Raw genomic sequence first — 11,424 nt, 5'->3', positions numbered from 1 at the left:
ACTAATAACGGAGAGCATGCAAGATCATAAACAACACATAGATATAAATTGATAATCAACATAACATAGTATTCTCTATCCATCGGATCCCAACAAACACAACATATAGTATTACAGATAGATGATCTTGATCATGTTCGGCAGCTCACAAGATCCGACAATGAAGCACATAAGGAGAAGACAACCATCTAGCTACTGCTATGGACCCATAGTCCAGGAGTGAACTACTCACTCATCACTCCGGAGGCGACCATGGCGGCGTAGAGTCCTCCGGGAGATGAATCCCCTCTCCGGCGGGGTGCGGAGAGCGATCTCTGAATCCCCCGAGATGGGATTGGCGGCGGCGGCGTCTGCGGAAAGTTTTCCGTATCGTGGCTCTCGGTGCGGGGGTTTCGCGACGAAGGCTATTTGTAGGCGGAAGGGCAGGTCGGGGGGCCACACGAGGGGCCCGGGAGACGAGGTGGCGCGGCCGAGGCTTGGGCCACGCCGCCCTATCATCCGGCCGCCTCGTGGCCCCACTTCGTTGACTCTCCGGTCTTCGGAAGCTTCGTGTGAAAATAGGCCCCTGGGCGTTGATTTCGTCCAATTCGAGAATATTTCCTTACTAGGATTTACGAAACCAAAAACAGAGAACATGACAGAACCGGCTCTTCGGCATCTCGTTAATAGGTTAGTTCCAGAAAATGCATAAATATGACATAAAGTATGCATAAAACATGTAGATATCATCAATAATGTGGCATGGAACATAAGAAATTATCGATACGTCGGAGACGTATCACTTGCCTGCCCCTTGAGTGCTTCGAGAGGCGCTTCCTCGCGAGCCTCTCCGTCGTTCACTAGATTGGTCTGCAGCAGATAGGCGTCTCTCAAGGGTGGCTTGTTCTTTCGATATGCGCTCCCGGTTTTTCTCCAATATAGAGCGATAAGCGTTGAGGGTTCCAACCGAGGTTCCTGCAGGGAGCGGTGTGTTGTTAAGCATGGCTGCCTTGGCTGCTGCCCACTCCTCCTCTGCGATGGTGTAATCGCTGTTGTTGTTACTGGCGCTATTTCCAAAACTTGCTCATCTGCTGGAGCGGGGGGTGTGATCTCCGTCTCCCCTGTTCCTTGTGTTTCCCGTGTTATTGGCGACATAAACCTGGTGGTGTGCCGTTCTTCGGATGGCACCTTGGACGATGTTGTCGACACTGTCCTCTCCCAGATGAGTGCTGGGCATTGCGGATGAACGGTGTGTCGCTTGATCCTAGCCCGTGCCTGGTATCGCAGTTCAAGCAGCAGTACGAGGTCATCTCCGAAGATGTGGGATTGTCAGATCCTACCGACATGGAAGACGTCGAACGAGGAGTCGATGGCGTGGGCGAGTTCGTTGAGTCCGCAAGACCAGCCGAAAGGTCGATTGATGACGACGTGCTTGGACCTGTCGATCTGGAGGCGAGTGGTTCCAGCAGTCGAAGGACTCCTTCCGAGTTGACGTTGTAGTGGATGCTGCCGAAGGTCATCTCCATGTTTCCTTGTAGATCAGAAAAGGTCGAGCGAGACGAGTCGCTGTGCGGGGTGAATTCATAGGAGCCGAATCGAATCGGGCTTCCCAGACTTGGCGATGATGGTGTCGGTGAAGCTGCCGATGACATGACCGGTTCTGCCGATGATCGATCTTGTGCCGACAGGGTTCCCACAGACGGCGCCAATTGTCGAGGGTACTCCTCGGCAATGCCCTTCGATTGGGGCTTAGGGTTGATGGAATCATGTAGGCTGACACGAGACATCGGTTCACAGACAAGCGGGGAGAGCGATTTACCCAGGTTCGGGGCCCTCGATGAGGTAAAACCCTTACGTCCTGCCTCTGTTCTTGATTATGAGAATATTGGGTTACAATGGGGTGCCGAAGGGTTCGGCTGAGATCTCGTCGAGAGGCTAAGTGCTATGGCGACCTAGCTCTAGACTTCTGGTGGCTAAGATTGTTATGATTGATCGTGTTCCTCGGCAGCCCCTCTCCTGGCCTTTATATAGGAGGCCAGGTCTCAAGAGGTCTAACCGAGTACGACTAGGTTTACAGTAGTCCTAGCTCTAAACTTTCCTTGTTCGGCTTCTTCCTTGTCTTGTCCACCAAGGAATCTTCTGCTGCGCCATCCAAGTGGCCCGCCTTGCCATCGAGTACCTTCATGGGCCTCCATTTAGATTGTTCAGGATAGGACAATGTCGGTTACCCGAAGGGTAATGCCCACGTCAGCTGTGTGTTGTGCAACATGCACACTGCCTTGTGAGCTACTTGTGTGTTCCATGTTGGAACTTGTGGCTGTTGGATCAGCTCGGCTGGTCTGGTCTTATCCTTCCTATTTTACTTCTTTTGACATTCCAAGTGGCATCGCCACTTGGCAAACCATGTATGTTTCCTTTATTTTGGTTTATGCAGGGTTCAAGATGATTAAGAAGTTCACCTTCTACTGAATGATCAAGAAGATCAAGGCAGTAGCTTAGGTGTAGTTTAGTTTAGTTCATCATTTCATTGTAATTTTCCTTTTTTTATCAATTTCTGAAATGATTATGTAATATTTATATTTGGATATTGTAATGATATTGTATCATGTGTGATAATCAATAAAGCTCAAGGTTTCTCTAATGAGCTTATTATAATTTATGTATATTCTTTTATTGTTTGAATTATCCAAATATAATATTAATTGTTGGATTATTTTATTTTATGTAATGTTTAAGTTTGAAATTCAATTGAAACCTATCTTAAATGAATTCACTCAATGATATGTGTTGAATTCAATTGTTTCCTCTCTTGCAAAACCTTAATTTAAAAGAGATTATGTCCAAGTTTATCGTACTCTCGAAACTCTAATCCTGGCTAGTGTCGAGAGAGAAATTTATCCCCTCTTAAATTTTTATGCAATTAAGCGTGAAATTTCCCTAGTTTTGCGATGCAATGCACATCCTTTTTTTAATTCTACCCCGTAAACATCTTAGATCTTGAGATATTACATGATTTCAGGTGAGAAAAATGAAATTAATCAAAGGATGGAGAACGCAGTTTGGATCGCGGCATTGGCAGTCGGGTTGGTAGGAACGGCCTTTGTACGGCACATCTCAGCTAAGTACAATATTGCTGCATTTCTTTGGCATGATGTACATTCCTCATCGGCCGAGAATATGTAGCCGTTTGTTTGGCTGCAGCTATCGCTCAACTCCAAAGTCTCCAATTAATCCCGATCCGGGGATCCCATAATCACGCATACCTTTCGGCGCTAGCCGTCACTTTCTGTACCGACAGCTCACGTTTGTTTCGGGTGAAACGCAGGTGCGCGCGCGTGACAGACACACATGCCAGTCTCTCTCAGACAAGAGAACAAAGAGGGTATCTTTTTGCCAATATGCCCCTGGGTGAACAAAGAGGGTATCCACGGTATCCGCGGACGGCTCGGACACTTTGCGTCGCTTCACTGGAAGTAGTGCCAGACGCATTTCCGGTCACAGCGGACGAAAATAATTGCGTCGCGTCGCTGGAGAAGCCCTTAGGTTGTGCGTCTCCTTGAGAGGTTTCCGACTCAGATAATAAAGAGCCATTTCTATTGGTTGCTTGAAAGGACCATCTTTACAGAGATGATTAGAGTCGAGTTATCTAAACTACGACTGTATCTACTCATTGTCGCGGGACCTACTATGGTCAGGATTACTCGTAGTCACACAACCTACTGGCTACTGGTGTGCCCTGATGGCCCGACGTTGTGGGAGCTCATCCGCGAAGCGTGAGCCTTGCACACCCAGCGGCCGTCGAGGCGGGCGGCGAAGGCCTCATGACGGCGCATGGTCCTCTCCGCGGGGAAGCGGGGATCCCCTAGTGCCGACAACGTCCTATAGGGGCGACGTGTCTGCCCCTCAGCCATTGCAGCGTCCCGACAGGCTCTCTCCACCGCTGCCTCCACCGTTCTAGTCATCGTCGCGACCGCCACCTCTTGATCAGCCTCGCGTGGAAATCGATAATCACCATTGGCATCGCCATTAACAAGCTTGATGACCTAAAAAATTGCTCTACGTATTCGATCGATTTGCTTGCAACGGTTCGACCCAAACGGACGCAGCCCATCACCTAAATGATCCGATGCTCTAACGTCTCAGTGCCAGCGAGATTGCAGCCAAAGTAATTCAGGTCGGCGTCAACATGGCTGCCATTGCAGCGAGGTCGGCGTGGAGGAAAAATATTTGGAGGATTAGTTTCACCATAGGGCCAGATTTGGAGGAAAAAGAAATACGCGCAAAAAGGATAGCATGCATAGCACACCACGCCAAGGGCTCTTGCTGCTGCTGCTGTAGACCACCGTAGGCGCATCGCATCGACCCTTTTCGCCGTACAAAAAAGCACGTCATATCCGATGCGATCGAGGCAGCAGCGTGGTTTGCCACTCCTAGCTCTAGCTGCCTAGCCAGTCGTACCCAGTGCACGGCCACTGTAAGCAGGGGTAGTCCATCGAGCCGGCGCAGGCACTGCCCCAAACTGTCCTTCCTTGCGCCGGCAACAATGCTGCTGCTCCTCGCCCTCCTCCTCGCCGTCGCGGCGCCGGCTGCGCTTGCCGGCGGCGAGAGGACCCCGACGCTGGTGTTCATCCTGGCGGGGCAGTCCAACATGGGCGGCCGGGGCGGCGCCACGGTGGGCGGCCGCTGGGACGGGCGCGTGCCGCCCGAGTGCGCCTCGTCCCCGCGCACGCTCCGCCTCTCCCCTGGCCTCCAGTGGGAGGAGGCCCGCGAGCCGCTCCACGCCGGCATCGACGTCGGCAACGTGCTCGGCGTCGGCCCCGGCATGTCCTTCGCGCACGCCGTCCTGCGCTCCGACAGAATACCCAGAGGCACCGTCGTGGGGCTGGTGCCGTGCGCGCAGGGCGGCACGCCCATCGCCAGCTGGTCCCGCGGCACGGACCTCTACGACCGCATGGTCGCCCGCGCCAGGGCCGCCGTCGCCGGGACCGGGGGCCACGGGAACCCTAAGCTCGCCGCCATCCTGTGGTTCCAGGGCGAGACGGACACCATCCGGCGCGAGGACGCGCTGGCGTACGCCGGGCGCATGGAGGCCATGGTCCGCGACGTCCGGCAGGACCTCGGCATGCCCAACCTCCTCTTCATCCAGGTTCCCAACCCATCGATGCTCCTCCACCTCCATTGATCTCTGCTGCTCCATTGGTTCTCACCATTCCTAGCTAGCTTCCTGAGCTCTGTACCAACATGCATGATCTTTCTTGTGGATTGGTTAGGTTGGGCTCGCGACGGGGCAGGGCAGGTTCGTGGATCTGGTGCGCAAGGCGCAGACGGCGGTGAGGGCGCCCAACCTGAGGTACGTCGACGCCAAGGGGCTCGCCGTCGCCAACGACAACACGCATCTCACCACCCAGGCCGAGGTCCGCCTCGGCGCCATGCTCGCCGACGCCTACCTCGCCACGCTCCGCTAATTCACTTCCGGCGTGATTGCTTGATTGATGATTGGTAGCTCGCTCGTGTGGATTTTTGCGTGTTTTTAGATTTGGCTCGGCAGATGCTGCATGAGTGAAACCCGAAACTTGGACAAGTTTTTGCATTTCGTTTGGTTGCTAGCTAAAAATATTTTCATGCAGCTTCGGCCCATGGTTTTGTTGCTCGTATTGGTCGATGAACTTGGCTGTAGAGGGAACTTTCGGATGTTTGGCCAAGAACATATAAGTATTACACCTAGAGCATCTCCAACAAACGCGATAAAATAGCTGCGCGGTATAAAAACTGCTGGTTTGGCGCACGCGGGCGCCCGCGCGAAGCTCCAGCGGACGCGGAAAAAAGGCGCACGCGCTAAAAACTTTGCCGCGCCCGCGCGTTTGCGCTATTTCGCACCACTCTGATCTTGAAACTAAATGCTATATGAAGGAAGTTTGATGTATCTTTTAGATAAAACTGAAGGCCATCACAACATTCTAGCTACTCAACAGAATTGGATTAAACTACAACGGTGCCTTTGTAACATTCGCTATTAGTCACTACTGCAAATAAAGGAGAAACTATATAATCAGCCCATTTACTATGAGCACACTGCAATTTATTTGAACTATAAAATGTTCAAATGCTAAAAGGAAGACCTTAAATGAAATAAGTATGAATTTTTTGTTGGTCCCTGAGATGATGATTTCACCCGTTTGAGTGGAAAAACATTTCAGTATGTTAATGCGAAGGAAAGAAATGGCAATACAGAAGAAAGAAACCACACTTTCATAAAGGATCAATTAGCAAAGCAACCAAGAATCACAGATGAACGGTCCAAACATCCAAAAGTCTTCAATACTATTGTCACATTACCAATTATAATTTTGTAGAGACCCACCCCATAGCTGAGTCCAGTACTCCATGTTGCAACAATATAACCTCCCACGAATCACGCCTAAAAATACCATGTGTCAATTCTCAAGTTCCATTCCACAAACGTACATTTGGAAATATAAGGGCAACAAAAAGCTACTTTTTCACCTGGGGATTCCCTCCAGCAGCAGAACATATCCATCTGAACTTCTGAAGTAACTACCTTTATAGCTTCAAAAGGATACCTGAAAACAAGGGCATAATGGTTCCATCATCAATGGAAAAAAATAATGTCAAACAATTTTTTTTTAAGTTGTGCTATTATTTGGATAGGTAAAACAGTCCACACATATGGGTGAACTTTGCCACAGCTAAGCATAGGAAGTGTGGCCAAAAAGCACAGCACCACACGTGTTGGAACTTGTGGGCAAAATCTAAGTCTATGACATGTGGGTCATCTGAATAGAAGCCACGACTGTGACAACCAACCAAAAATGCTCTAAAAATGATTAACTATTCATAGAAAAAAAATCTATCTAATCGACCTTATGTACAATAAAAATTAGAATCTTGAACTGTTAATAAGACTCAGAACTCTTAGTTTGTTAACGAAGTATTCACTAAACCAGACTGAACATAAATGGATGGATCAGAGGTTTTTACCCAAGTCCAGTTATAACATCTTCGTATGTCCAAGAATCTGTGTTCAATGCATGACGTTATACGGTCTTCCTTTCAGTTGGAACCGGATTATCGCTGCCAATGTTAGCTGTTGGTAACTTCTGCGGCTCTGCCACACATCAGAAAGAGAAAGAACATAATGTGCTCCTTTATGAACAACATCAAAAATTGATTCAATGAAAATCTCAATTGCCAGATGGACATCCTAAGAGAACAAACTAGGGAGTGGATGCCACTCTTTTCACACACGAAGATATGTGTGATGAAAAGTATAACTTAGAGTGATGTATAAATATCCAATCTGATACACAGTAGAGCAATGAAAATAGATGATGATAACTTAGACAACAGGTACTCAGAAGCACGATGCAAAGAACCTAGTCATACAAAATCAAGGTTCCTAAAAAAGCTGCCCAACTTTGTCTATTCACGATATCATTTTTATCATCAGGATGACTATTATATTAAGAAAACTATACAACCAGCAACGTCTACACGCTAAATGGAAATCAAAGAGTGCGAGTGACGAGAGAAGAAGTAGAGGGCATCATCACCTTCTCCGCAGGGGGACTTCCTGGTGGTGATGTTGAGCACCTTGGTGGGCATCCTGACGGGGCCCTTGACCCTGAGGCTCTTGTCCTTGGCTCCCTTAACCAGATCGGCGCAGACTGTCGCGGCACAGAACAAACATGGTATCAGAGTCACAACCGAAACGAGAAGAGGACGAAGAATTCATGGCGGGCGGGGAGCGGAGGAAGACGCCTACCCTTCTCGAGGTTCTTGACGCTCTTGGAGGAGAGGGTAATGCGGATCCTGTGCTGCGCCTCCTCCGTCCCCTTGAACCCCTCCTTGCCTGCCTTCATCGGCGGCGCGTACGCCAGCTCGGTCGCCATGGCTGGATGCTGTTGGTGGGGAGAGAGGGTGGCGGCGGCGGCGGCGGCGGCGCGGGGAGGGAGATAGGTTTTGCCGAGTGGGCAGGTGTATCTGGTTCCACCGGACCAAGTTCAGGGCCCGGCGGCGGCACTGATCATATCCACTCCCGCCAATTATACAGCACAAAACCAACGGTCATCGTCTCCCAATCCAACCAATCGCCTCCTCCTCGTCGTCGTCCCACGTCGCGGCGCCCGTCTCCTCCCGCGCGCCACCGCGCCATGGCAGCTCTCCACCTAGTCCTCCCGCCTCACATCCTCTCCGGCCACGGCCCCCCTCCCCTCCTCCGCCTCCCCAAGAAACCGAGCCCCCTCCTCCACCTGCTCCCGCGCGCGGCCGTCGCAGCCACAGGGACATCGGCGGTGACCGCGCCCTCCGACGCCGCGCTGCAGAACTTCCGCCGCTGGCTCTCCACCCACGGCGCGGACACGGGCGCGGCGGCCCCGGCGGCCGTGCCCGAGGGCCTCGGCCTCGTGGCGGCGCGGAGCCTGCCCCGCGGCGAGGTCGTCGCCGAGGTGCCCAAGAAGCTCTGGATGGACGCCGACGCCGTCGCCGCATCCGACATCGGCCGCGTCTGCGGCGGCGCGGGCGACCTCCGCCCCTGGGTCTCCGTGTCCCTGCTCATCCTCCGGGAGGCCGCGCGCGGAGGGGACTCGCTCTGGGCGCCCTACCTTGCCATCCTCCCGCGCCAGACCGACTCCACCATCTTCTGGTGAGGTGGCGCTGATCTCTCTGACTCTCTCCATGTGTTTGATCAAATGCTCGCTTGCTGCTGCTTCTGCTCGGCCTCATATATATTGCGTGTTCTGATGCTTTCGAGTGGTCGGCTTCGTGCCTCCAGTGCAGGTCAGAACAGGAGCTCTTGGAGATACAAGGTGCGCGAGCGTGAAATGCAAAATTCCATGAATTATCTGTAGATATTCGAACCTCTCTGAATTATTGTGTCTTCTGTTTGCAGGAACACAACTATTGAGCACAACGATGGGTGTGAAAGAGTATGTGCAGAGCGAGTTCGATAATGTTGAAGCTCAGATCATAGCTCCGAATAAGGATCTTTTCCCTGGTACCATAACATGTGATGACTTCCTTTGGGCATTTGGAGTACTAAGATCAAGAGTTTTCCCAGAGCTCCGTGGAGACAAGCTTGCTCTCATACCGTTTGCTGATCTGGTAAGATCTTCGATCACAAAACAAACGAACGTGGTCTGATGTTGCTAATCCAAAAAGCTCCAGGCCAACTCCCATTGTTCCAATAGGCATTCGTGTAATTTTGGTGATTAGGTTGCCATGCTAACCATTCTAATATTATTCGCTAGAGACTGCTTTCATGTGTTTTCCCTTCCAATTCACAATACACCTGAAGATCGAGAATACATCCAGTTATAATCATGTTGGTTACTTTATCAAATCAGATAAATCACAGTGACGATATTACCTCAAAAGAACCCTGTTGGGAGATCAAAGGAAAGGGATTTCTGGGTAGGGATGTCGTGTTCTCTTTGCGGACGCCACTGGAGGTCAAATCTGGGGAACAGGTACACATGAACTTCCCATATTTAGTTATCTAAATGCCCTCAAAATGTATATTCAATAACCAACAGTTTTAATGATCATTAAAACTGTTTTTTTCCCCTAAAAACAGTTTTAGTGATCTCAACTAAGCTAAGATATGTGCTACTTACAAAAGAAATATACCTTGACAGGTATATGTTCAGTATGACCTGGACAAGAGTAATGCTGAACTGGCACTTGACTATGGGTTCACCGAATGGAACTTGTCAAGGGACTCATATACTCTGACGCTGGAGATCTCTGAATCTGATCCATTCTATGGAGACAAGCTTGACATTGCAGAGTTGAACGGAATGGGGGAGACCGCGTACTTCGATATTGTCCTTGGCGAATCTCTTCCTCCTCAAATGATTCCATACCTGCGATTACTTTGTCTTGGGGGAACAGATGCGTTTCTCCTCGAAGCTCTCTTCAGAAATAAAGTTTGGGAGCACCTTGAACTTCCTGTGAGTCGTGATAACGAGGAATCAATATGCCAAGTCATCCAAAAGGCCTGCAAATCTGCCCTTGCTGCCTATCACACCACAATAGAAGAGGTGAGCCTAGCTAAAAGAATGTTATTCACTTAATCTTATTTCTTGGTTATTTCCTAATTAGTCTAATGAAACATGCATGCATATTCAGGACGAAGAACTACTCGAAAGAGAAGATTTGCAATCAAGACATCAAATCGCCATTGATGTGAGGATTGGTGAAAAGAAAGTACTACAACAAATCAATGATATTTTTAAGGAGAGGGAGCAAGAACTAGATGACCTTGAGTACTACCAGGAAAGGAGGCTCAAGGATCTTGGTTTTCTTGGCGACAATGGTGAAATTATATTCTGGGAGTCCTAGAGACAATTTTTGTAACATGCCATTTTGCAATACTAGACTAATGAAAATGAGATGGATTCACACATAGTTAACAAGCACGGTTAAAAACCAAGCTTTGTGCCATAATCAAAAAAATATGTAGAAACAGAAATAAAATCACCATCATCATATTTCTATCAGATGCATAACCTGGTTAATAATTGCATACATACAAAGAAAGCATATTCACAGCTTGCATTCTCGGGTGTGGCAACAAATTACTATCAGCATCAAAGATGTACAATTATCTATGACCAAGCTGATATGGATCATAATGTTCATTGTTGCATCAACGTCTCTACTCTGACCTCACCTACCTCAGAGCACAAGTAAAATGATATATATCAACCAGAACAAAAGCGGTTTAGCATGCTAGGTCATAAATTTGACATTTGCTATAGCTAGGCTTCAAATCTCATGCTTTGTTCATCACAATCATCTTCATTTCGATAAAGCGTCCATATTCCATAGGGGACATGACTTCCCTTACTTCCGTTACAGAGCTGGTGGTAAAAAAATGATGCCCTTACCAGCCAATTAATGTCTTGATGGCTGAATCTCATCTGCCTCGAGAAGGAGGTTCAGTTTATCTAACAATTTCTTATTTGGAACTCGTCTGCCTTGAGAAGGAGGCTATTGAGATGGTGAGCCTTCAATATAATCCTGAAGAATGGTTCGTCATTGTAATGACTCAACAATTCACTAGGCTAAGAATCTTTGAACTGAGTTGTGTGAAACTGCTCTGAAGTCTTGAATCTAGCCAGATGAGCGAACACTCACGTTTGAGTTTTGAGACCATTTGGTATTTTGGTGAATCCCTTGACCAAATCTCAGGTCAGACTGTGGCATATCTCATGGGCTTAACACCGATCTTGACCATATCAACATAGATCATCGTGGCATTCAAGACATAGTCAAGCATGCACTGTCCCCAGTGAGTAAGTGAAGCGAAGCGATCAGGCACCATAGCAGATTCTCTCATGCAAGAGAAGAACTTACCTGATTCATTGTATCGGCCATCTATATCAAGACCATATATCAAGGGTGAAAAAATGGGAGAAATCAAGA

The 11,424-nt window shown here is 49.0% G+C and overlaps 3 protein-coding genes across 3 annotated transcripts; 2 read left to right on the top strand and 1 right to left on the bottom strand.

Annotated features, from left to right (window-relative positions):
• The first annotated feature begins 4,612 nt into the window (after positions 1 to 4,612).
• Positions 4,613 to 5,577, top strand: LOC124651199 (probable carbohydrate esterase At4g34215). The gene is made up of 2 exons (XM_047190328.1): positions 4,613 to 5,125; positions 5,250 to 5,577. Exons 1-2 carry the CDS (start codon positions 4,628 to 4,630, stop codon positions 5,442 to 5,444), a joined length of 693 nt encoding a protein of 230 aa, XP_047046284.1. The 5' UTR covers positions 4,613 to 4,627; the 3' UTR covers positions 5,445 to 5,577.
• A 635-nt stretch (positions 5,578 to 6,212) lies between these two features.
• Positions 6,213 to 7,889, bottom strand: LOC124658108 (40S ribosomal protein S20-like). The gene is made up of 4 exons (XM_047196542.1): positions 7,763 to 7,889; positions 7,551 to 7,664; positions 6,484 to 6,560; positions 6,213 to 6,397 (listed from the first exon to the last, which is right to left on the bottom strand). The coding sequence occupies exons 1-3, from the start codon at positions 7,887 to 7,889 to the stop codon at positions 6,541 to 6,543; spliced, it is 261 nt and encodes an 86-aa protein (XP_047052498.1). The 3' UTR covers positions 6,213 to 6,397; positions 6,484 to 6,540.
• A 238-nt stretch (positions 7,890 to 8,127) lies between these two features.
• LOC124654941 (fructose-bisphosphate aldolase-lysine N-methyltransferase, chloroplastic-like) lies at positions 8,128 to 10,404 on the top strand. The gene is made up of 6 exons (XM_047193913.1): positions 8,128 to 8,641; positions 8,776 to 8,804; positions 8,888 to 9,099; positions 9,342 to 9,464; positions 9,633 to 10,037; positions 10,126 to 10,404. Exons 1-6 carry the CDS (start codon positions 8,151 to 8,153, stop codon positions 10,336 to 10,338), a joined length of 1,473 nt encoding a protein of 490 aa, XP_047049869.1. The 5' UTR covers positions 8,128 to 8,150; the 3' UTR covers positions 10,339 to 10,404.
• Positions 10,405 to 11,424: the final 1,020 nt, after the last annotated feature.

The sequence above is a fragment of the Lolium rigidum genome, chromosome 5 (assembly GCF_022539505.1).
Source record: "Lolium rigidum isolate FL_2022 chromosome 5, APGP_CSIRO_Lrig_0.1, whole genome shotgun sequence".
NCBI lineage: Eukaryota > Viridiplantae > Streptophyta > Magnoliopsida > Poales > Poaceae > Lolium > Lolium rigidum.
Note: the sequence above shows the minus strand (reverse complement) of the source record. Positions and strands in the feature narration are given on the sequence as shown.